Genomic DNA, 26,727 nt, shown 5'->3' with positions numbered 1-26,727 from the left:
TGGAAAACATCCTCTGAACTTGATTGCTGTTACTGGCTCCTTATCAAAGATTTATATATAAAACAAATACTCTGTTCTGATCCATATCTGTATAAACACACACACACACACACAATACTACCTGTCCACTGCAGGGTGATAAAGCGGCCGCCCGTCTTGGGGATTTAAGTAGCTATAAGCTGCAGATCCCCCAACAACACGAATCTTGAACAACACCCTGATATTCTGAAATGAAAAACAAAACATATGGAGATGTTAGTAGAAAAAAGCCAAAGAAGCATAAAACATTGAGCAGTTTAATTCCACTAATACTTCAATACTGGTAATGTGATGTTGTTAACTAGTTAGAAATATCAAGACAGAAAAGTCATATGAAATGATATGAGAGGGTGTTTCTTTCAATTATAATTAAAACTGACAGCACTAACCAACAATACAATTATAACAGTGATGCTTACATTAGCAAACATTTACATTTAGTCATTTAGTACATGCCTTTATCCAAAGCGACTTACAAATGAGGACAACAGAAGCAATCAAAACTAACAAAAGAGCAACAATATGTAAGTGCAAATGACAAGTCTGATATATATATATATATATAAACATACATACAATTTAAAACACTGTTTTCATATGTAATTTATTTCTATGATGCACAGCTGAATTCTCAGCAGCCATTGCTTACTCTTCACTATCACATGATCCTTCAGAAAAACATACTTTTGTGCCAAATACACTTTTCTTTTTATTATCAATGCTGAAAATAGCCGTGCCGTTATATTTATTTATGGAAACCATGAAACAGGATTCTTTGATGAATAGGAAGTTCAAAGGGTCTTTTTTTTCTCTTTTGTAACAATGTAAACATCGTTATACTGTCACTTTTAAGCAATTTAAGTCAACCTCGATGCATAGGAAAAATGATCTTTTAAACTCTTTGGTGTATATCTGGATATCTGTTCGCAGGCCCCCTGTAGTACCTTGATGGACCCACAGGGGTCCACAGACGCCTACTGAAAGGTCCTTTATGCAGACGGACACCGTTTTATTCTGGCTGTTGTGTCTAAAACACACAGCAGGGGGAACCAATCAACTGCTGAAAAGCAACAGGGATGACTACAAGAATGTAAGAGGAAGGAGGAAGATGTTTTAGAGGAAGTGATGGAATCTTGTGAGAGACTTTACTTTGAAACCTAAAGATCTTGAATTGTGATTGTTGGCAATTTTGTATTTCCTTGCATCCGTAGCTTGTGTTTACAGCTAAACTCTCCACTCTCCATCAGCTACATGAGCCATGGCTATTAAAACCTCAGTCAAGTATGGCAGTTGATCTTACATGTGCCTGTGATCCATTGATCATTAGATAGTAGAGTTTGCTGAGGATGCTCTGCTGTAGCTGGTCCCACGACACTGACCTGTCCTCTCTCATCAGAAATGGAGGACCGAACCTGCAGATAAATCAGATATCAGATTAGTGTGTGTTAATATGGATTTTTATGATTTGTATATTGTTTTATGCATTCTGTTTCACAGTTATAAAGGAGAGTTCCTTTTAAACGTTCTATATAAAACAAACTTTATTATTATTATTATTTAAATACATGTGATACGGGGCTAGTTGTCACAATTTTAACTTCAGTGAATCTTATGGGATAGGTTTATTTTTGACAGACAAGTTTCTATATAGACATATACCTTAACATTTTGATGACAAAAAGCTATTGAACATTTCCATTATTCCCTAAGAAAAAACTGTTCATTGAAGACATGTTAAGGAAAACATTTAATATAATTTAATATTATTTTAGTTTCACTGAGATTCTATAATAGTTTTAATAGTAGTAGTTTTTATTTTTATTTAATTTTCAATTAAATTTTTTTGCAAATATTTGCATTTTTTATAGTTTTTTTTATATATCTGTACAGACTTTTATTAATTTTAACTTAGGTTTTTAGTACATCAAGTTAAACTAAATACAAATGAGAAATTTTGCCTGAAATGAAGTGATTTTTACTTCTTTTTTATTATAGGTTATTAAGTTCCAGTTAACATTAATTTTTTAGTATTTCAGTTTTAGTTAACTACACTAACCTTGTACCAAGTAAACCTCAACCAACGTTAAAAATGCTACAGTTCAGCTAAATCTGACATGGTCCCTCCCACATTAAAACATCTAAAATACATAAAACAGCTTTGCAATATTAGCTTAAAAGTATTTAGATACATGTTATGGAACTCATCTTATTATCGACAAGGATTAAAAAACAACAATTCAGTTTTAAATAAGACGAAACAGGGGTCTTGCACAATATCTCATTCCACCATGTGGTTCTTGGCCTAAAAAGATTAAAGACACACCACTGCAAAGATCTTAGTCACTACCTGAAATCACATGAGATTCATATGTAAACATTAGGTCACATTTTGATAATTTACTGCCTGTTTCTGGACACTATGTTCCAGTGTCCTCAGCAGTGCCTTTGAAATCCTCCCCACCCTTTTCAGTTTTGTGTTTTTTTTTGTTTTTTTTGTGGCAGGAAACTAGTGATTAAGTTTCCAGATTTCTGCTACAGGACCTGTACAGCAATGATAAAGGAGACAAAACAAACAAAAGTGAGCTGAGGGAAAGCAAGCCTTTCAGAATGTGATAAACACATAATTGTGTTGGGGTTTTGCCTTAGCCAAAATCAACGGTGGAGATTTCTCTGACAGGACGCAGAGAGAGAACTGAGATCTGAACAAACATGCTTTGATCCTGCTAACGTCACAGCTCGCCCCAGGCAACAACACGGGGAGTTTTCACCAAATTATACAGCAATAAAGTGTCTGTCCGTCCATCTAACTATGCTTGACACCACAGTTTAAACTTATTCTGGACATATAAAAAAAATAGATAGAAATGGTCATAAAACAGCATTTGTAACTTTCACTTCAGGTCAAATTCACCTTTTACTGCATCTTATTGCAATAGTCTCAAATGAATAGTCCTTCTTCAAATCCACTGTTATTAAATGACTGCATTACATATAGGGAAGATTTGAATAGCACCAAACAATGACTTAATAGCTATTTTGCTCTTGGTGAACACTATTTAACCCCTTTTGACCTAAGTAAAGTCAGCTGGAAAGTAAAGTAGGATAGAAATCACTTATTGATTAAAGATTACAGAGACTATTTTTTTCCCAGATATTCTTTTGGAATAACATACAACAACAAAAAAATCATGCACAATAAGACCAAAAATGTGTTCAATCAATTTAATAGTGTAAATCTAGATTTTATGTTCACTTTAAAGATAGACATGCTGAAATTGCTACTTTAAGCCTACAACTAGCAACAAACAAAATCAATGTGGAAACAACTGAGAAACTGTTTGCTGACTTTTCCACTATGTTTGATGTAGCACACTCTAAACATCAAAAGAATGTTTTCCTGTAATATACTGTACCTGCTCCAGTGATGATCCTAAAATGACAGCGATTTCCTCTGGGATAGAAAACTCCACAGGGAACCTGATAGTCTTTCTATAACCCATTTTTTTAATGTGTGAACTCTGCAGTGCTTTCTGTGTACAAGTGCCCGACTGCTAAATGCATCAACTAGAAAATATAGAGTATCCATCTTAATGATAATACTACATAAAAAGTGTTATTTTAATATTATTTATATAGTATTATAGCATTAATATTTTTGAATTAGTTTTCATGTTTAGATTTTAATATTATTTATATACTATTATAGAATTTATTAATATTTTGAATTAGTTTTTAATTTTAACATTTTCGTTTTATTCATATACTATTATAGCATTTATTAATATTTTGAATTAGTTTATTTTTATATTTTCATTTTATTCATACACTATTATAGCATTTATTAATATTTTGAATTAGTTTATTTTTATATTTTCATTTTATTCATACACTATTATAGCATTTATTAATATTTTGAATTAGTTTTTAATTTTAATATTTTTCTTTTATTCATACACTATTATAGCATTTATTAATATTTTGAATTAGTTTCATTTTTATATTTTAATATGCTTTATATACTATTGTAGCAATTATTAATACTTTGAATTAGTTTCCATGTTTAAATTTAAATATTATTTATATACTATTATAGCATTTATTAATATTATATAAATACATTTAAATATTTATGTGTGTTGGTATACTAAACTGTCTGCTAAAAGTCTGCAAAACTGGACTAATTTTGTGCTTATGGACATTAATTGTGTGGAAGTAGTACAGAGGTCCAACTAAAGATATCCTGAAGTATATTTGATTTTGCTAAAGTGGAACTACTGCAAGTATACTTTAGGTTCACTTTAATTATCTTGCATATAAAGACTGATATTATACAGAAGATTATAGACTCCTTATTAATATAGTTATATTAAAGCACACAAGGCATAATATTAAGAAATGTGCATTGTGCAATAAAGAAATACTCCAAATGAAGTTTAATTATAATTTTGTTTAATGTTTAAGATATGGTTAGGGCCTTGTTATGACATCTGCCTAGTCTCATTGTAAGTTTCTATATTCAAACAGTTAATGAACTCATGGCTAGAGCTGTATGTCAGATCTAGTCTTTTCCACACTCTAACTTTGCAGTGATAGGAATATCACTTTTATCAGTATCTGGAGAAAATCAATCAAAATATCACTGCCTTCAAAATGACGTTCTCACGCTAGCTCATCTGTAAAAGACAAACGTATGTTTTGAGCCTTGCTCTCTCTCGTTCTCTCTTTGACATCCTTGAAAGTGAGGGAGAAAGTCACATTACAAAAAGCCATGGAATGAAATTAGATTTCTGGAGGCATTCACACCTAGAGAGTATTGATCTCTGAGTGTTTGTCACTGTCGCTGTGTGCCTGAAGGATCGATCTGATGTGACAAACCTCAAAGAATCTGTGAGAAGCTTTTAGAGCAAAAGTAAAAAGGTGAGGTAAAGTTGTCACGATTGATACTTTCCAGATTTAAGTGGGATAAAGAGGCATGTTTTTGTTCTCAGAAGCCCACTTATAATGCTAGTTCAGATTATTTTCACGCTCTGTGACCTTAGAAATTAAACCTTTGAAATTTTGAAAACTTTATTACGATTGGCTAATCTAGTCAGTATTTTTCCTGCTGTTTTTTAAAGGAAGGAACACTTTTGTTCAGCAAGGATGCATTACAATAATCAAAAGTGACAGTAGACATTGATAATGTTACAAAAATCAAAATATCCTGAAAAAAAATATCACAGTTTCCACAAAAATATTAAGCAGCAAAATATTTTTCAACATTCATTTTATTAAGAAATGTTTGTTGAGCAGTAAATCAGCATATCAGAATAATTTCTGAAGGATCATGTGACACTGAAGACTGGAGTAATGATGCTGAAAATTTAGTTCTGCATCACAGGAATTAATTACATTTTACAATATATTCAAACATTGATATTACAGTGTATTAATATTTCACAGTATTAATGTTTTTACTGTATTTTTGATCAAATAAATGCAGCCTTGGTGAGCATTAGACAACTTTTGAGTCAGAGTTAATAATGCCGGCAATAGAACTTGAACGCCAGTAAACTTAACTGTATACACACTATATAAATGTAATTTTACATCTTACATCTGCACAAAATGACAGAAAAGTTCAAGTGAATTTGAACTAAGTTATGCTTTAGTCATAATAAGTCATGAATACAGTCTTTCTGTAACAACTGAAACGTAACTAAATATTTCACAACACTGGATTGCAAGAGTTTCACTAAAATGTTATATCAGGAGTTTTCATTTATGAGCTTATGTTTTTAAATGAATAGATAAAAACTTCAAATGTATGGTTAATTTTGCAACTAAAATTAATTCTTGTCAATTAAAATGTTATTTCTTTTGACTAAAATTAGTTGCCATTTTAGTCTGAATAAAATTGCCAAATATGAATGAATATGACATGGCAAAACATTGAGACAGTTAAAACGATTTTTTCTAGGGCTGTCAAAATTAACGAGTTAATAACACATGAACGCAAATTCTTAATGCCACTTATTTTATTAAAGCACAATTAATGCAGCGCACATTATCAGTTTCTGGGTTCCTGCGGGTCCTTAAAAAGTCTTAAGAGGTCTTAAATTTAGTTTTTCAATTTATCATATTTAAAGCCATAAAAAGTCTTAAATGGTTCAAGAAAGTCTTAATAATGATTTCAAGAGGTCTTAAATTTGGGCAGGGAAAGACAAGAATTGAGATTCGGCTTTATGTGTTTAATAAACTTTAAAAGGCAATGATTTTATTGAATAAATATGAGCACTGCAGGTTTCAAAGTCCGCTGTTGTGCTGCTTTGTTTACAGTCAGAGAAACTGCTATATTTCTGCTGCTCCGTAAGCGCCATCTGCTGGCAGAGAATTAATTAGCATTTTCAATAAGTCTGTCTGCTGCTCTTGTCCAGACCAATGCGAACATCCATGTTTTAATGCCGCAAATGCGCATTTGTGAACTGGCAGATCGATAAGAAGATAATATTTAATACCATATTAATATAGTTATATGGTATTTAATTAATATAATAGTTGTTTAAATGAATGCAATATTTGATACTTTTGATTTAATTTCTTAAAAATTATTTTAAAAACTTTTTGTTTTTCTGAAAACCTGTATCTGAATTCTTTATGCTCTATGTTGAGTATGGTTTCACTAATAAGAAACATACATTTGAAAAGTATTAATTTAAGGTACATTTACAAGAGATAAAAATTTGATTAATTTGAGCTTAATCACGAGTTAACTTACGCCGATCATGCGATTAATCGCAATTAAATAGTTTAATCGATTGACAGCCCTAATTTTATTCACCAAAAAAACAACAACAAAAAACTGTCCAAAAAAAGGGCAGCATTTTTTTAGGGTACCTCACTGCCTGCTGTCCTGCTCCGGCTGCATTACACACCAACAGCAAGATCTTCACCATCCCATCGGCCTGGTTCAGGAACTCTGAGGACAGCGCTCCAGACGCTGCCAGTCTGTGACCCTCTGGCCCAAACGAGGTGTACGGAGAGGACGGAAGACTGTGATGGAACCCTGGGATGTGAGGGAGAGCCAAGAAGTGGTGAGGTTCCCCTCCTAAATTGCCTATTCTGTTGTCATATTTATTGTCTGTGGCTCCATATAGCAGAATAATGTAAAGAATAAAATTGTAGGACAAAACAAGGTGACATATGCATGGATAAAGAGAGGAAGAGAGTGACAGAGAGAGAGAGAGAGACAGATGGAGACATGCAAATAGAGTACAGCAGACTGAACAGAGTGGGTGTATGATCTGATGCAAGCCTTCACACACATACATACATGCTTAAGGGACGTCAAGCTTTCAGATGTTGTCTTCCAAATAAAGTTCGACTTGACAAGAAATTTCCTTGTAAAGCAATATTAAATATGTGTTCTGAGTTTGTCAAACCACTATAAAAAAAATGCAAATTAAATAAATAAATAAGCAAGTAAATAAAATAAGGTGTCAAAATAAAAAAAATAAGCAGTATTCTCTCCTCTCAAACACTGGGGGAGTGTCCGCTGTCTAGGCTAAAACCACATCCACTCGCGGGAAATCAGCTGTCTTTTTTCAACTGCCAAATACCGCTACATCCTGAATGGATGCTCCCTCTTGCAGATTAATTCAAATAAGGAGACCAAGCTTTTTTGTAAATTATCGCAACCAGGTAATATGCATTTATGTGATGAAGGCATTGCTAACTAGTAAACTGTAGGCTGTAGTAACCAACAGTGATGACAGGAACTTGCGATTGAGCAGTGAACCACTGATGCTAGTGAGCTCTAGTTATTAGGCGTGTTCATCTTGAAGCAGCGCTGCACAGACTGATCGGTGTATGACATCTGTGAGACCGATTCACAAGCGTAAGGAGCATCTGCTCTCTATAGCTCTTACTGTACTTTGATGTCACACAGCGATTGGTCTGCGCAGCGATGCTTCAAGTCAAACACAGCTCTTTATAGTGTTAGGAGAGAGGCCATGCTCAGTGGCTCTAGTGCATCACCAAGACATGATTTCAGGCCCAGCCAAAAAAATCCTAAACACCAAAATGGTGAAAAGCGATTTAACGGTGTAACTCCACAATTCAGTACTGCAAAGTTCACAGTCTTTGTAACGTGTTTCAGCAATACATTACTAACATTTCTAATGTGTTTAGAAACAATTCTCTGAATCGCCTTTACACAGACTTTAATTGTCCAGAACAAACTAACCAAAACAAGCCAAAGACTGGCATTTTATTTATTTTTCGAAAGTCACCAAGTTCAATTTATCAAGGACAAAAAAGTCTCATATCTTCAAGGTGACATCATTAAAAGCATAAGTGTGTTATGTCTGCACCTTGAACATCAACAAGCAGAACTGGAACTTTAAAAGAGTTTTAAAGATGCTCCCCACTCGACAAAAAAATTGTCCTGCCTCAGACTCATGCAATTGGTTAAAGGGTTAGTTCACCCAATAATAAAAATTATGTAATTAATAACTCACCCTCATGTCGTTCCAAACCAGTGAGACCTCCGTTTATCTTTGGAACACAGTTTAAGATATTTTATATTTAGTCCGAGAGCTTTCTGTCCCTCCATTGAAGCTGTGTGTACGGTATACTGTCCATGTCCAGAAAGGTAAGAAAAACATCATCAAAGTAGTCCATGTGACATCAGAGGGTCAGTTAGAATTTGTTGAAGCATCGAAAATACATTTTGTTCCAAAAATAGCAAAAACTACGACTTTATTCAGCATTGTCTTCTCTTCCATGTCTGTTGTGAGAGAGAGTTCAAAACACAGCAGTTTAGTGATATCCGGTTTGCGAACGAATCATTCGATTTAACTGGTTCTTCTTGAAAACCGATGCAACCGGTTCTTGACTTGAGAACGAGTCAATCTTTTGTTCATTATCTGGCTCGGCTCTGTGTTCATCTTCAGTTCTCTCTTCACATCAGTTCAGTCAGTGTACTGTTTGAGTAAATGAATTACTCCGGGATGTTGGTTTGTTTGAAAAAAGTTAACAGCTTAAGTCATTTGTGGATTAATGTGTATTGGAGACGTGAACCGTTTAAAACGATTCAGTTCGATTTGGTGAACTGGTTCAAGAAGATCCGGTTACATTGAATGATTCGTTCGCGAACCGGATATCATTGAACTGTTGTGTTTTAAACTTGCACACAACAGACACGGAAAAGAAGACAATGCTAAATAAAGTCGTAGTTTTTGCTATTTTTGTACCAAAATGATTTTCGATGTTTCAAAAAATTCTAACTGACCCTCTGATGTCACATGGACTACTTTGATGATGTTTTTCTTACCTTTCTGGACATGGACAGTAGACCGTACACACAGCTTCAATGGAGGGACTGAGAGCTCTCTGACTAAATCTAAAATATCTTAAACTGTGTTCCGAAGATAAACGGAGGACTTACGGGTTTGGAACGACATGAGGGTAAGTTATTAATGACATAATTTAAATATTTGGGTGAACTAACCCTTTAAGCCAATGTTGTTCGGTTGGGTCAGTCTGGATGTGCAAAAAGAAGCATAATGACTATACATTTCAGGTATAGTCTTAAGTTAACTAAATGTTTCCTTGGCAAATTAAATTGAGACTGTTTAAAAAAATTTAACTTCTTAAATTCAGCATTTTACAGTTTTAACCATTTAAATTTAAAGCACTACAAAACCAAAGCATCTACTTATAAAAAGTCCCCAAAACTACAATGTATTGGTGTACCACAATGTTGGATATGTACCATGTCTGTGTCATGACACACTATACACTGCTGTTCAAATGTCTGGGGTCATATTATTTTTCTATTTTTCTTTACTTTTTTTTTTTCTTTGAAGGAAATTGATTTAAAAAGTGTCAGTTTCTATAGCATTATTAGGCAGCACAACTGTTTTCAACACTGATAACGCTGTTTCTTGATATTATAATGATGGAGACTGGAGTAATGATGCTGAAAATTTAGTTCTGCATCACAGAAATGAATTAAATTTTTAAACATTTACTTTAAATTGAAATAATATTTCACAGTATTACTGTTTTTATATCAAATAATGCAGCCTTAGTGAGCACAAGAGACGTATAAAAAGTGACTTATCAAAAGCATAAAAAAATCTTACTGCAAATCAACTTCAGACTTTAAAAACACTATTGTTTATTTATAAATCAATGAATTGGAAGCATCAAATTGGCTGCAAAATAGCAAACAAATACATTATATCATACATCATGAAAGTGACCATTAAACCATTAAAATAAGCAATTCTCCTTGGATCTTAATGTCATAGTCTGTCTTGCTACTATCTGACAAAGCCCCTTTCAATCATTCACTCTCATTTGCATAAACACTGGCCTATGAATCTGCTTCACGATTTATGGCAAATCAACTTGACGATGACGATCAGCAAAACCGTTACACATTATGAACAAATTACAACAGGAAGGTCACATGTGCCATCAGGGACAGATGGAGAGCTGGCTGGCTTTTTAATCAAGAAGGGACATTTTTATGGCCGAACATCAGGACAGCTGTGTTTCCCAGCATTCCGTCTCAAGGTCTTTTCGTATCCGGTTTTCAAAATGAAGAATGGGAAGGTGTGACCTGTGCTGACTTTAAGTGGCTATGCTCATGCAATCTCTCTTCTTTCCTGTCACATGATAAACACCACTGAATAGGTTTGAGTTTATCACTCAACAGTAAAACTGTGAGATTGTTAATTAAACACCTCTCCTCTCCACAGATCTCCACTGCACAGAGAACCTCAGCAGAATACCTGGACCAAATAAAAGAATTAGCTAACCAAACTAAACACAACATGGTCTCACACATGCATTTGGTGCTGAAATTATTAGTCAAAATGATCAATAACAAATATTTTAGTTGTCAAATAGTCCTTTAATCTCATGTGACTTACTGTAAGGACCTGCAATAACAAGGTTTGCACTGTAGCACAAGATTGTTATTCAGCCGTCCTGCATGCAATCCAGAGTATGTATACAGAGTGGAGTGGGAGCGGAGCGGCATGATTTTGCCTGGAGCTATTAGCAGATTTTTTTTAACTCAGAGCATTAAGGTTTTCACTAGATCTGAGAACGCTCCACTACCGCTCCGTCACGAGCATAAAATGGCGATCGACAAGTGTGGGAGTTTAAAGCATGTTGCAAGTTGTACAGTTTGTTATTCTCCACTCAAAACTAATGTGCTGCTACATTGCTGCACACGGACAGAGCGCACAAGCTGTCACATAATGTACAGGTTGAGTGCATTCAGGAATAAAGAAAAAACGAAAAGTTACAGCATATTCTTTCTGTTTCTGAAATAACTACCCCCTCAGCTTCACCACAGTAGAAAGAGACGTTCCACAGACAAGAAAACTAAGTGAGTTAAGCAGTCATTTAAAGGGATACTCCACCCCAAAATGAAACTTTAGTCATTAATCACTTACCCCCATGTTGTTCCAAGCCCCTAAAAGCTTTGTTCGTCTTCGGAAAAACAATTAAAGATATTTTGGATGAAAACCAGGAGGCTTGAGACTGTACCATAGACTGCCAAGTAAGTTACGCTTTCATGGTCATGAAAAGTATGAAAAAGAGCGTAGGCAGTTTGAGTGATATGTAAATTGTGTTCTGAAGATGAACAAATCTTTTACAGGTTTGGAACAACATGGGGGGTAAGTGATTAATGACAAAATTTTCATTTTGGGGTGGAGTATCCCTTTAATATGGACTTGGGCTAATTGTAGTGTTCCAATAAACCTTGTTAAAACTATTTTTCTACTATTATGCATTTATTTTTTCGTTTAATACAGCAGTTCTCAATTCCAGTCTTCGTGCCCCCCAGCTCTGCATATTTTGCATGTCTCTCTTTGTTAACACACCTGATTCAGATAATCAGCTCATTAGAAGTGAGCTCCGTGCATGAACTGTGTTCCAATTGACATGGTCCCTACACAGTGTTCTCTGCTCTCTACTCCTTGAGCAGGGGAAATCGGTTGAAGTTTACCTCACTTCGGAACATTCATTCACATATTTGTGCTATGCAACGTCTTCACACATGTACAAGAAAAAAAGAGGCGTGATATACAACGGTTTATTGTTAGCAAACATTCCTACACTGCTGAGAGCTGTGATGCTACATTGTGCATCACAATGTGTAAATATATGCTGCACACTTTCCTCTCATAATAAAATAAACATACAACAAACATGACAGCAGTGTGAAAACAGCAATTAAGAAAGCATCAGATCACTGTGTGGTGGATATGTCTGCACAAGCTCTGCAATCGGCACTCCAGTAAGTCATGTCACGTTATAGCACCTTACGCAATAGACTTATTTATAGCACCTTACGCAATAGACTGCTTTAAAGCAAGCAGCTTTATAATATCAAACGTAAAAAAACTGTGTCAATGTCGGTTTCATTTAGAATTACACCTTGATTTTTTTTTATATAAAGCAGCTCTGTATGTACAGTTGTGGTAAAAATTTTACATACACTTTGCAGTATCTGCAAAATGTTAATTATTTTACCAAAATAAGAGAGATCATAAAAAATGCATGTTATTTTTTATTTAGTACTGACCTGAATAAGATATTTCACATAAAAGATATTTACACATAATCCACAAGAGAAAATATTTGAATTTATAAAACTTCAACCATTTAAAAGTTTATATTCTTGACTCTTAATATTGTGTTATTTGGATGATCCACAGCCGTTTTTTCCCCCATTATTTTTAATTTAGACCAAATTGTGTGGAGAAAATGTGTTGGCCATGTTATGATGCTACATAGTGAAATTAAAAGCTCTAATGTCTGTGTTGATTGGACTGAGTTAAGAAAAATTTATTTAATTATAGTGCTGTCAAAATTAGCGTTTTAATGCATCTGATTAATTAAAAATATACATATTTAACACAATTAACCCAGAGGTGGAGCTAGGGTTGCCCTTCCCACTCATCACTACAGCTTCCGTTTCTTTTAACCCTCTGGAGTCGATTAACGCGTATACGCGTTTTGAGTCATTTTCTCCTGATAACCCCGAAAAGAGCTTAAATTACACTTTCAGTTTTGATCGTACAGATAAGAGCAATACATCAATCAAATCTGTAAAGGGTCTACTTTTTTTGTATACAGACATAATAACAACAGAACTTTGTGCACTTATAAAATAAAGATAACAAACAAGGTGTGCTGTCTGCAGCCTTTGTCTGCGCTGATCTTCATTTACAAACACGTCATTAAAATGAACTGTAAGTCAGTGAATACTCAACGAAGAGACATGAGAGAGATATCTATAGAAAGCCTGACATGTCTACTTTTAAACTAAACAAGTGCTGCCGAAAACAGATATTCTGTGATAAAGTAATCCATATGAAACCAACGCGATGTCCGTTTTTCACGTCTCCCTTCATTATCTTCTAATGAGACCACACCCCCGTGCTGAACGCTCTATTTAGATTCTAATGTTTCAAACTGAAGCAAGCGGCTTGAATACGCCCATAACAGAAGACAACGCAGCCAGAATGTTCTTCAAATTCTTTTTATTTTACTGTTTATATATATATATATATATATATATATATATATATATATATATATATATATATAAGACCTCTAACACTAGCTTGCTCTATTCCTTTTCTATTCTATCGGTTTTCTTTTTATTTATTATATTATTTAAAACCCTTGCTACGTGTACTGTGTTAAGCTAACTGAGACTTGTTATAGCACTTGTATATTATTGCTCTTTTTGTTGCTTTTGATTGCTTCCACTGTCCTCATTTGTAAGTTGCTTTGGATAAAAGCATCTGCTAAATGACTAAATGTAATGAATAAATGTAAATATGGCTTCTACCACAAAAGACTACTTTGTAATTAATCTTCTTGACTTGTCTCAATTTCTCAGCCAAGTCCAATAGCTCAGAAAAACCTGATGTTGTATCAGAAACTATGGTCTCTCTCTTTTCTACCACTTAAGATTTGGTTGCTCCTTTGCGCTTAAAGAAGATTAAGGAAAACAGTACTCGAGCACACTCACGTCCTAAAGAGAACAGCATTGAAAATGGAGCACAGCTGGAAGACTAGAGGTGTTTCGTATTGTATGGAGGGAAAGTACTTCCACCTATAGAAAGGCCTTAAAAACTGCTAGATCTCTTTTATAAGAAAACAAACACAACCCCAGGTATTTATTCAGAACAGTGGCTAAATTAACAAACAATATAGCATCAAAAAGCGCTGACATTTTCCAACAGCACAGCAGTATTGACTTTATGAACTTTTAGACTATACTATTAGAAATAAAACTATAACCATGCAGCTACAGTATCACATCTGAGTGCACTATAGATACCCTGCCTCTGCAATAGAAGAAGAATTTGTTAAATCATCTAAACCAACAACAACCTATTTAATCTAAGCTACTAAAAGAAGTGCTTCCAGAAGTCATAGATCCTCTTCTGAATATCTTAGCACTGCATTCGACACTAGAGAATTATGTTGGCATTAGTGGAATTACATTGGCTTGGTTTAAATCATTCTTATCTGACTGTGATCAGATAATGTTAACGAATTGTTGACCAATTCATAGCAGTTCGGTATCAATGATCAGGTATCAAATTGATCACAAGTGCAGTATCCCACAAGACTCATTATCGACACACTACTTTCCTGTGTAATACTGTAGAGTTGCTTTGACACAATCTGTATTGTATAAAGTGCTATATAAATAAAGGAGACTTGACTTGACTTACATATTATGGCCTATGTTCAGGCTGACCATCAGGGCATACTGGACCAAAAACTAAATCACTGTGGAACTTATACTGTAATTTAATCCATCCTAAATCTATACTCCCAATTTCAGTCAGAAACACAACTGTTACATTTAGATGTCAGTGATAAAAAAAACATAACTTAAAAGGTGCCTATAATCCTCAAAAAACAGCCTCTACAGTTGGCTACTTTTACCTGAGATTCGTGCAGATCCACCCCTAATGTAAAGGGGTGGAGCTTGGAAGGCATAGATGATGTCACTCTCTGCAATGATGGTCAAATCATCTTCATCAAAGAACGAGCGCTGGAATCCTGTTGTGTAGATCTCTGTCAGTATTACCTAGAAGAACAGATAATTAAACATTTAAATTATTGCAATTATTGCAGTTATTATTATCATTAAAGATGAAGATAAAACTTAATACTTATATTTAAAATATATCTTACATTTGATGTATAAATCAATTTACAATTAATGATACCAATAATTTCTATTACATTTTAGATATTAAATAATAACTAACAATAAAATAATCTTCTGATAAAGCATATAATTGCATCTAAATTACAAACAAGTACCAAGGTATTAATCTGAGTACCATGCAAATACCATAGCACATCATCTTTCGGTATCATGGCATATATAATAGTCCGACAGTATTAATATTTGACACAATCACTGTAGCAATGCAGGAGGGAAGGTGGTTTGGTCAGGTGATATTTTTGTGCAGGCATGAGGTATGTCTGTGTGATGCTGTGTGCACCTGTCACCTGATCAGGAGAGATCTTGCCCTCATCTGCCACCATCCGGCGCAGACATGTCAAAGAGCCAAAGAGAGGCACAGCGAGCCCAACTCTCAGATACCGCTGTCCTTTACTGCTAAACACCAAAGTCACACACACTGGTCTGCAGAGAGAGAAGAAAATGCATACTTTATGATCTAGAAAGAACTTTTAAATTTAAAATATTACTGATAGAAATAAAGGGCATCTAGAAATCTCAAACAATTTCTGTAAAGGGCTACAAAAGCTAGTGGGTGGGTGTGGCTTCAGCAGGTTGGTGTGGCTAAAGAAGGAATCTGACTGGTCACTAAGTAACACATTTAATAACTGTTTGTATCCATTCAAAAGCAGCTTTGTATTTTGACCGTGCAATATACACTAACAATCGAAAGTTTGGGGTCTGTAAGATTTAATATGCTGATGTGCTGCTCAAAAAAACATTTTTTATTATTATGAATTTTCTAAACAATTTTCTTGACTCAAAAGAACAGCATTTATTTGAAATATAAATATTTTGTAAGAATATAAATGTCTTCCCTGTTACTTTTGATTAATTAAAGCCTTTTTGCTGAATAAAAGTACTAATTTCTTTAAAAAAACAAAAAACCAAATATATATATTACTGACCCCAAATGTTTGAACTCTATATAGCTCTTCCTAAAGTGATGTCATCTTCTCCGAAATGATCTACTACTGTACCATTATTTATACTGTCATCTAGTTTTCCTCCACTATTATAACCTTGGTGATATATGACCTAAAGCCTGAAAACGCCCTAAGACATAAACTACTGTGAATAAGGGTGGTGTTATGGTAAATACTAAAGGATTTGCCAGAAGAAATAAGGCAATCGGTCATGTGAAAAAAAGTGCCACACCTCAAATAGGTTACTTTAATTTTAACTGGTTGTATGTTCTGCCCTAAAGGAATAGTTCAACCAAAAAGGAAGACTGTATCATCATGAAACCTGTATGACTGCCTTTATTTCTTGGAACACAAAAAGATAAATATACAGTAGAATGTCCAAGCTGAAGCTAATTTTCAGTGTAGAAGCCTTTAGTTTTAGTCTGTTTCTCACACAAAGTTATTATATGGTTTTAGAAGACTTGGAATGTAGTGCATAAGTCTTGGTTAATTATTCAGATTTTGGGTAAATGTGTAAGTTTCAAACTTCCTTTAAGACCAATATAAAATTTCATACCGGTATCATCCCTCCTAAACAGCATATCCGGTATAACCATATATCATTGCAAAGCTGGTTCATATAAACATATTCATTCAGAAATATTTTATCTAATATTATAGCCTGTGGGACAATAGTTTCGCATTTGTGAACATGAGGGTGGTCCTTTCCTCCAAAAAAAGGATTGGAAATCCATCTGCTGTTGCTGGTTTGAATGCTTCATTGTTTTTGAGTACAGAGAGGCAAAACTGTTAGAATACAACCACAACAAGGAAAACAATAATGAATCAATGACTTCAAAATTCTTTCGTTTGGTACAACTGTACTCACTTCGTCTGTCTTAGAGGTATGGGGAGGGAAATGCACAGAAAAGGATCAAACGTGTTGCTCTGCTTAAGACAATGTGGGCATGTCAGAGATGACCTGAAAAAAAAAAGGACAAAAAAGATGGTTAAACAGCAACAATAGGAGACACATATATATTCATATATATCGGGGGCATTTCCTCTGAGTAGGCAAGGGAGGCAGTGTATCCTCAAAATTAAACAATGCCAATATTACAAAATATAACGTTAAAAAATGTATAAATCAATAATTTATCTAAAGAAACATTGTCCAACAGCAACACCAGCAGGCAAAGTTACAGCGGGAGTCCGCGTCTCTCTTGCCTCCCCTAAGCCCACTGAGTTGGCATTAATGGGAAAACTCATTTAAAAAAAGTAAACAACTCACACACTTAGATATATAATCACTTTGTTAAATCAAAACAAGACTTAAAATGGCCTGAAAACATGTTGTAACGATCGGGACACAGGAGACGAGAGATCCAAGAGCAGTGAGTGTTTATTGGGTAATCCAAAAATCAGAATCAAAACAAGCATGGGGTCATAACCAAAAATCAGTCCAGAAACAAACAAACAGGAAACAAGAAACTCGAAACTAGAGGGAACACGAGGAAACCAGGTAACGGAAAATAAGGACTCCATGACAAAGAGAGAAAAGACCACCACATCCGTGCGGTCGAGACAGTAGCCCACCAGGGCAGCGCAGAAGAAAACCACAGCCATGTGGTCGAGACTGAAGCCCACCAGGGCGGCGCAGAAGACCACCACAGCCGTGCGGTCGAGACCGAAGCCCACCAGGGCGGCACAGAAGACCACCACAGCCGTGCGGTCGAGACCGAAGCCCACCAGAGCGGCGCAGAAGACCATCACAGCCGTGCGGTCGAGACCGAAGCCCACCAGGGCGGCGCAGAAGACCACCACATCCGTGCGGTCGAGACAGAAGCCCACCAGGGCGGCGCAGAAGACCACCACATCCATGCGGTCGAAACAGAAGCCCACCAGGGCGGCGCAGAAGACCACCACAGCCATGCGGTCGAGACATAAGCCCACCAGGGCGGCGCAGAAGACCACCACAGCCGTGCGGTCGAGACAGAAGCCCACCAGGGCGGCGCAGAAGACCACCACAGCCATTCGGTCGAGACAGAAGCCCACCAGGGCGGCGCAGAAGACCACCACAGCCGTGCGGTCGGGACAGGAGCCCACCAGGGCGGCGCCGAAGACCACCACAGTGGGATCGATGACACAGGAGAGCAAGTCTGGTTAGGCTAGTCTGAAACAGAGAACATGAACAGGTTAAGGGTGGCCTCCGTGGCCACGACAGGATAAGTTGAGCGCTTAGAGGGTTCGGCTGAGACGTGACAAGGCTCTGGAAGTTCCGCAGAGACGAGGAGAGGCTCTGGTAGTTCAGCAGAGATGTGGAGAGGCTCTGGTAGTTCAGCAGAGATGTGGAGAAGCTCTGGTAGTTCAGCAGAGACGTGGAGATACTCTGGTAGTTCAGCAGAGACGTGGAGAGGCTCTGGTAGTTCAGCAGAGACGTGAAGAGGCTCTGGTAGTTCAGCAGAGACGTGGAGAGACTGGTAGTTCAGCAGAGATGTGGAGAGACTGGTAGTTCAGCAGCTACGTGGAGAGACACTGGTAGATCCGTGGTGTTTTAACTGGATTCAGGAAGATCAATGGTGACTTGACTCTGCTCATGAAGATCATTGGTGACTTGACCTTGCTCATGAAGATCATTGGTGACTTGACTTTGCTCATGAAGATCATTGGTGACTTGACCTTGCTCATGAAGATCATTGGTGACTTGACCTTGCTCATGAAGATCAATGGTAACTTGTATTTGCTCATGAAGATCAATGGTGACTTGCCTTTGCCCAAGAAGATAGTCGGTGACTTGACTTTGCCCATGAAGAACACTGGTGACTTGACTTTCCCAAGAAGAACACTGGTGACTTGACTTTGCCCATGAAGATCATTTGTGACTTGCATTTGCTCATGAAGATCAATGGTGACTTGCCTTTGCTCATGAAGATAGTCGGTGACTTGACTTTGCCCATGAAGAACACTGGTGACTCCTGAGGTCTAACTGTGGTAGTGCTTAACTCATGAGTGTTAATGGAGACTTGACCCGAGTCTGGAGTGTTAACGGTGACCTGACCCGACTCTGGAGGGTCAACTGGAACCTGACTCGACTCTGGAGGGTCAACGGGAACCTGACTCGACTCTGGAGGGTCAACGGGAACCTGACTCAACTCTGGAGGGTCACCTGTGGCTGTCATCTTGTGCAGTGGCGCTGGACCGGCGGGCATCTTGCGCAGTGGCGTTGGGCCGGCGACCATCTTGCGCAGAGGCGCTGGGCCGGCGGCCCTCTTGTGCAGTGGCTCTGGGCTGGCGGCCATCTTGAGAAGTGGCGCTGGGCTGGCGGCCATCGTGTCTGGAGAGAAGGGTGTGGTCTGTGTATCCCATTGACTACGATGTTGGAGGTAACTGGTGAACCCCCAAAAGTCCAGGATCTCCAGCCCCTTCATCTCCCACCCAGGCAAAGGGTCATCCAGGCAGTCGTTGAATAGGTCCTTCAGGGCCTCGTCATTATACCCCAATCCTACCGCCAAAGTCCAGAACTCTTGTGCCACACCAACCACCTCATTCCCCCTTTGACAGAGGGTGGTTATGCTGGCTGGGGAACGGAGACAAAATCCCACACCGCTGGATCTGATCGGATGGAGTCCTTCTGTAACGATCGGGACACAGGAGACGAGAGTTCCAAGAGCAGTGAGTGTTTATTGGGTAATCCAAAAATCAGAATCAAAACAAGCAGGGGGTCATAACCAAAAATCAGTCCAGAAACAAACAAACAGGAAACAAGAAACTCGAAACTAGAGGAAACCAGGTGACGGAAAATAAGGACTCCATGACACAGAGAGAAAACAGACAGGTTTAAATAGACAGGATAATGACGATGAAAGTGAAGGCAACTGAGTGCAATTAACAGGTGTGCAATTAGGGTGATGAAGGGACAAGGCTTTGTGGGAAATGAAGTGCCTGCAGTGAGGTGCCTATGGGGAAGTGAGACCACTAGTGGACACCCGGGGAAACACAGACCAGACACCGTGACACATGTTCTGTGGGAGTTTTTAGTGAGTAATCAGCTTGGTGAAATTTAAAGGGGTTATACGATACAATTTCAAGTTTTCCTTTCTCTTTGGAGTGTTACAAGCTTGTTCGTGAAAAGATAAGATACTTAAAATGTTCCAAAGACTAAAGTCTCAAACCCAAAGAGATATTCTTTATAAAAGTTAACTCGCCCACGCCCTCCTAAATTTATATTTATTTGACTCTCAAAGCCATGATTCCCATTCACTTCCATTATATGAGTGACAGCAATGATTTAAATTTAAAAATCTTTGTTTGTGTTCTACAGAAGAAACAAAGTCACTTACATCTTGGATGCCCTGGGGGTATGCAGATTAACATCAAAAATTTATTTTTGGGTGAACTATCCCTTTAACCAAGAACATCTGACTGGGACAGGAATTGTTTTATTATTTTTTATTTGTTTTGGAAAAGGACTTTGCCTCATTTCAGAAGACCATGTCACACCACTGATATATATGTAAATAAATAAATAAATAAATTATATATATATATATATATACACACACACACACATACACACACACGTTTGTTTTCGTGAAAAGTGGGGACAACCCATAGGCGTAATGGTTTTTATACTGTACAAACTATATATTCTATGGCCCTACACCAACCCTACCCCTAAACCTAACCTTCACAGGAAACTTTGTGAATTTTTATTTTCTCAAAAAAAAAAAAAACTCATTCTGTATGGTTTATAAGCATTTTGAAAAATGGGGACATGGGTTATGTCCTCATAAGTCACCCTATCCTTGTAATACCTGTGTCATACCCATGTCATTATACAGAGTTGTGTCCTGATATTTCACAAAAACAAAAGCGCACACACACACACACACACACACACACACAAACATTATATAATAAACACACACAAACAATTAAGCTATTAGCCATTCTATTGCTTGAATAAGCCTCAAGGGATGTTCAGAGGAAGTGATGTCATAGGGAAAAGGAAGCACACAATGTCTCTTGGGAAGAATTATTGTTGTAGATATGGAAAATGATCCTCACAAAATTACAATTGCAGTTTTTTGCATCATCATTGCCACTCATTTAAAGAATTATTTCAAACTCACTACATATACTTGTTCAGAACCTGTATGGCTTTGATGATGATATCATATAACTATCTCTGTCTGTCTATCTACACTATGTATCTGTCTTTTTAATTAAGGTAAATTTTGCTTTACAGTTTATCTACAGTTAAATCTATTCTTCTTAGAGTTCTCATAAATACTAATGCTTTTTTAATTTAAACAATTAATCTTCTCCAAGCTGGCACTTGCCAGGTCAGTGATACACAAAGAGAGCTGGCTCGAGATATTGTTTAGAGTGTTACAGAAAGCCCTTTTCATTTCCAGCAGCTGTCAGAGTCTTATGTGGAGACTTCAGCCTTTTAACTCTGAGCTCTTTGGGCTGCAGTTCACCCACATATGTCTTACTACTGAAGACAAACAATGCAGCAGCAGCGCTCCACTTACACAGAATAAGACAACCTAATCAAAGTCTGTGCGGATAGTAAAACTGCAGGTATTAGAATCCAAACGATCTGTCACAATAATTTCTTATTTTGTGTTGTTGCTGTCATCAAAAAAAAAAAACAATGCACTGAGACAGAAATTAGATGAGAATGTATCAGATGATACTGCATCTACAATATTATTCAATAAAAGGAAAAAAACTGCCCACATGGCTATTGCTCCTATAACAGCTAATTTTTATAAGTTTTTTTGTCTTTCTTTGGGTCGTTATATTTCTCACAGATTTCTGCTCATTGTAAATCCGACACAGATAAAGTAGCACAGTAAAGATTACATTCATATGAATGCATTAGTGAGAGCGATTGCGTGTGTGTGTGTGTTCTCTACTAGTAGTGAAGCTGTGGGATTTAGTTATTAAGAAATATATGCTTGAACTTTTCAGTTTCTAAGATATTTTATTGAGAAATCACAGGAGAAAATCGCAGAACAGTGTTCAACTTAAGACATATTTTTTGAAACTTGCATTTGCTTGTTGATTTTTTTTATTGTTTTTTATTGTACTGATTATATTGTGTTCAACACTTTGAGAAGCTGCCATTAAAGGCGCTTTATAAAATAAAAGTTTATTATTATTATATCATTAAGATGAGGTGGGAGAGGGACACTGGGAGGGAACACAGGAGGACTTGAGCTGAGTGGAACAAGCGGAGACGGAGGAGAACTGGGAATAACCTCCCCATACCAGTCTATTACGTCCATTTGAAAAATGCACCAGCTAGACGTAAAAAGCTCGGTGTAAGGGTGAAACTACGATCAGGCGCAACTACGTAGGAAAAACAAAAAAGAGAAAAACGCCATTACTCTTACTTTGTAAGTCTGCTATTCTGTCACAAGTTTGTGTGCAAAAGCAAAGTGCACGACAAATGTGTATAAACAAATAGTTACTTTAATCATCCTCAGGAGAGAATGGGCACAACCAAACACAAATCCAAACGGTAACAGACAAAGCACCACTGAAAAAACATAGAACTTAAGTACTAGAAACTTAATTGGGAGAACTGAAACAGGTGTGGAGCTAATTAAAAACCATGAAAACAAACTAGGCAGGAGAAAGGAAACACAGATAACTAAACTAAAACAGATCATACATGTGACAAATACTTGGTACAACTGACATGTATCTGACTTTATGTACAGTATGTGATATTTTTCAGACAAAGGATAAATTTGAATTGTATAATTGTACAGCAACTTTTTCTTTAGTTCTTTAATTTTTTAACCTTTATGTCAGTGAACCCAGTATCAAGACCAGGAAGAGAACCAATTACGGGTTTATACATCTTTTTATTTTTAATAAGTAAATAGTAGTATTGAGGAAATGATATAAGATTTGAAATATTCTTTTTTTAGACGTATTCCTTTAAACATTGTGATTTAGATAGCATTATGCAACTGCAAAGTTTGTCACATAACCTCATCACATTGCATGCTTAACTTAATAAATGCAGTTAATAAATGTGTATCATTATGGAAATATAAAGTGTTATATTTGGTATTTTTAGCTGAAATCTGTGTCAAAAATGTTAACTCTTGGCAGTCAAATAATGAGCCAGGAAAGAGATGTTTTAATTATTTATATTGTTTCCTGTTCACTGGTCACACTGTTTACTGAAAGGTCGGCTTGTGTCAACTGCATTGTGAGCTACTGTACAATACCCTGCGCAGTGTGCTCTGTTGTATACTGCTCATTGTGGCAAATTTTAGTGTAAGTAGTATCATACCATAATGTATATTTTATTTTTTGTATTGAAAATTAGCAGTTATAATTAGTGCACAGAAACAAGCAAATACAACCTTCTGAAATAATGTGTCTCCCTCATATAGTTCAATATTTGCTTGCAACTTGACAACAGAAGGAGTTAGCTAAATATTTGGAAGACGTTGCTGTGAATTACATTCGTGCCATGATCTGCATTAGTATGAAGGCCAATTGAGTCGGACTCATTTAAATTCCACACAGGTCCTGTTGCTGTATACAGCGCAATGAATCTGTGGCTTTTTTTAAACTTCACTCCTCCTATGCTGCAGATGAAGTACTTTCAGACATTTCTTCCACAAACTCTCAGAACCCAAAGGCGTACCTCTGGGCTTCGGGATAAAGGGACTATGGGATGATATGTATCACCTAACTAGCATCAGAGAGAGTCGGTTTTGGCCTGAACTTCCTTGTAATTAAATCTCTTGTACTGTGGATCACATTGTGCAGTAGTGTCCACACATTCAAGTAGCCTGTTTTTTTGTTTTTGTTTTTCTTAAATACATTTTCCCCATAGAAAATTTAAAAAGTCTGTTTAAGTGAGTTTGTTTAAAAGAGTTCATGGGAATGGGCGGGTGCTAAAATGTCCTTTTGCTGCAATTTACTTACACAATTATTGGTGTGAATTTATTTGCAGAATCATGGGCAATCTACTATAGTTCTTTCACCGTTAATAAGGCTGCTGAACATGTTTTAAAAAATAAAATGAAGACTTCAACAGAAGCATATACCATCGATTAACAACCTTATGGCGCACAGCAGAGTAAGTAAGCAGTAAGGTACGAGCAGTGGTGTAATGTAACGAAGTAAAGTAGTTTCTGGGCATATCAGTTTTTTTTATTTCAGACAACTTCAACTTTTACTCCACTACATTTCCTAATTAAAATGTATACTTTTACTCCGATACATTTCCCCTAAGTATATAAATTACTTACTACAAAATAATCAGAGGTCAGAAGAAATTCTAAATTCCAGGCATTCTAAATTATAGACGGCAAAATTCTCATGTCTCATTTATATTTATATCATTTAATATAGTTAACTTAATCTATATCACAAGAAGAGTACATTTTTGAAAGAACAGCAAAAACATGAGTTACTTCCTTTAGGAGCAGATGGCTAGTATGCTGTAATTTTCAAGACTACTGATTATAGTTCTCATGAATGAGAGGTTCAGTCTGCGTCACACATTTAATCAATGTTTCATGTCAATGTTGCGTGTTCAGACTTGCTGATGTCTGTACTGCAGACCAGGTGTTTGCACAGAACTTTTTTGTCAGCAGTTGGGTAATGATAAACTTTAATTTTCAACTGTTGTCAGTGATTCATCATAAAATGTATGTAAAATGAACAAATTATCCAGCTAGCAGCAGATGGAGGGTGGGAAAAACAGAGATGTGGATGCCAAAAAGGAAGGATAAAGTAATGCATTGATGTCTTAGAATGACAGTAAGATCACAGGTAACAGCTTATCGAGGCAGAATGAGTGACAAACTCTTCAGACGCATGTCAGTCAAGAACTGCAGTGAAAGCATGGAGCAAAACTGCATCTGCTGAAACTGCTTGAAAATGTTTTACTCACTGGATCGAGAAAGAATATGTAAAGTGAATATGCGTATGAGGATGAGGTAGTTGATCTGAACTGTCTAGGTTTTAGAATTTGATTCATACATTTACAATATAAAGGGTGTAAAAAAACGAATTTAATGGTGATGTGTTTGTATTTTTTAAATGTTAAAATACTTTCTCTTATCTCAGTTAAAAGGATAGTTCACCCAAAAATGTGAAGTCTGTTCTGCTGAACACAAAGGAAAATATTTTGAAGAAACAGTTGATGGTAACCAAACAGTTACAGTAAGGAAAAAAGTTTTTCATATCACCGTCAACTGTTTGGTTACCAACATTATTCAAAATATTTTTGTTCAACATAAGAAACACATTCAGGTTTGAAACAACTTTAGGGCAAGTAAATGATAACAATCTTCATTTATGAGTGAACTTTAATATGCGGAAATATATTAAATTGTACTGTTTCACTTCATCAAAAGTAACAATGTTTCAAGCAATGGTGTGGGTGGGACTACCTGTTTGGTCTACAATTTAAGACTAAAAGTCCATTTGGTGACACTAATGACACAGAAATTGTACGTGACCTTTTAATGTATGTGTAAAACCTTTCGAAACAAAAATACTATTGTCATAATATGCCTGCTGTATATGTAGTGTATAAAAATTCTGTCATACCAGTTACCAAATTTTTTTTTCAACATACTGTACATGTAAGGTTGGCCAACAAGTATAGGTTACAGTTAAATAACTCACAAATAGAGCTCAGTCAAGATAGGCGGTATCTTTTCAAATATACAAATTTATACAATTTTATGTTCTAATATATGGACTTAAGGTACTAACATACCTGTAAGGCTTTATATGCAACCTTTAGGGGTAAATAGGGTACAGAAGTGTAACTTTTGAAAAGGAATCGCCCCAGTGACTGTATTTGTACCTTTTTTTCTGAGAGTAAAACATAATAACATTACTTTGTGCATTTAAAAGTGAAATATGTTGTTTTCTCAATATATTGCATAGTACAACTTAGGGCTGGGTATCGATTCAGATGTTCCAGATCGATTCGATTTCGATTCACAAGCTCTCAAATCGATTCGATTTTCGATTCTCGATTCGATTTTCTATTAGAGCTGCAATCGGGCCTTAAAAGTTAAGCCCGACAGGACCCGAGCCCGACAAGTACATTTTGATTGACAGCTTTTTAAAAGCCCGAACCCATTTACAAGCCAACATTATTCAAATGTATGCACGAACAGCTCTTTGCCTTTTGTCAAGAATGAGTCATTTATACATGTTTTAACATAATTTATACATGGCTAAGGTAATAGGCCACTTGGAAGTTTAAACAAAAAAATAAAATAAGTCCTCTGTAACATCGTAATATCTCAGCACTCTATAAATAGCATAGGCTCATTTAACATATAAATAGGCCAACGCACCAATAAAAACAAGTCTTTCTTAAAAAATTGTAATCGTCAGAGGCAAGCCTCTGTTTCAACTACTCAGCGTACATTTTCGCATCTTTCTGGCGCTAATCGAAACACATTACATGACCGCTCATTTACCGCACAAGCCCGA

The 26,727-nt window shown here is 36.3% G+C and overlaps 1 protein-coding gene across 2 annotated transcripts in view; it reads right to left on the bottom strand.

Annotated features, from left to right (window-relative positions):
- Positions 1-26,727, bottom strand: part of LOC132148887 (ubiquitin carboxyl-terminal hydrolase 43-like) — a 95,358-nt gene that overhangs the window by 18,035 nt on the left and 50,596 nt on the right. For both annotated transcript variants that reach the window (XR_009434976.1, XM_059557653.1), the window contains exons 4-9: positions 17,117-17,209; positions 15,592-15,727; positions 15,016-15,160; positions 6,916-7,084; positions 1,340-1,451; positions 122-225 (exon numbers count right to left, since the gene is read on the bottom strand). Coding sequence is in view for 1 of the 2 variants with exons in the window: in XM_059557653.1 (XP_059413636.1) it covers positions 122-225; positions 1,340-1,451; positions 6,916-7,084; positions 15,016-15,160; positions 15,592-15,727; positions 17,117-17,209 (759 nt within the window). In the remaining variant the exon portion in view is untranslated. The remainder of the gene's footprint in view (positions 1-121; positions 226-1,339; positions 1,452-6,915; positions 7,085-15,015; positions 15,161-15,591; positions 15,728-17,116; positions 17,210-26,727) is intronic.

The sequence above is a fragment of the Carassius carassius genome, chromosome 9 (genome assembly GCF_963082965.1).
Source record: "Carassius carassius chromosome 9, fCarCar2.1, whole genome shotgun sequence".
NCBI lineage: Eukaryota > Metazoa > Chordata > Actinopteri > Cypriniformes > Cyprinidae > Carassius > Carassius carassius.
Note: the sequence above shows the minus strand (reverse complement) of the source record. Positions and strands in the feature narration are given on the sequence as shown.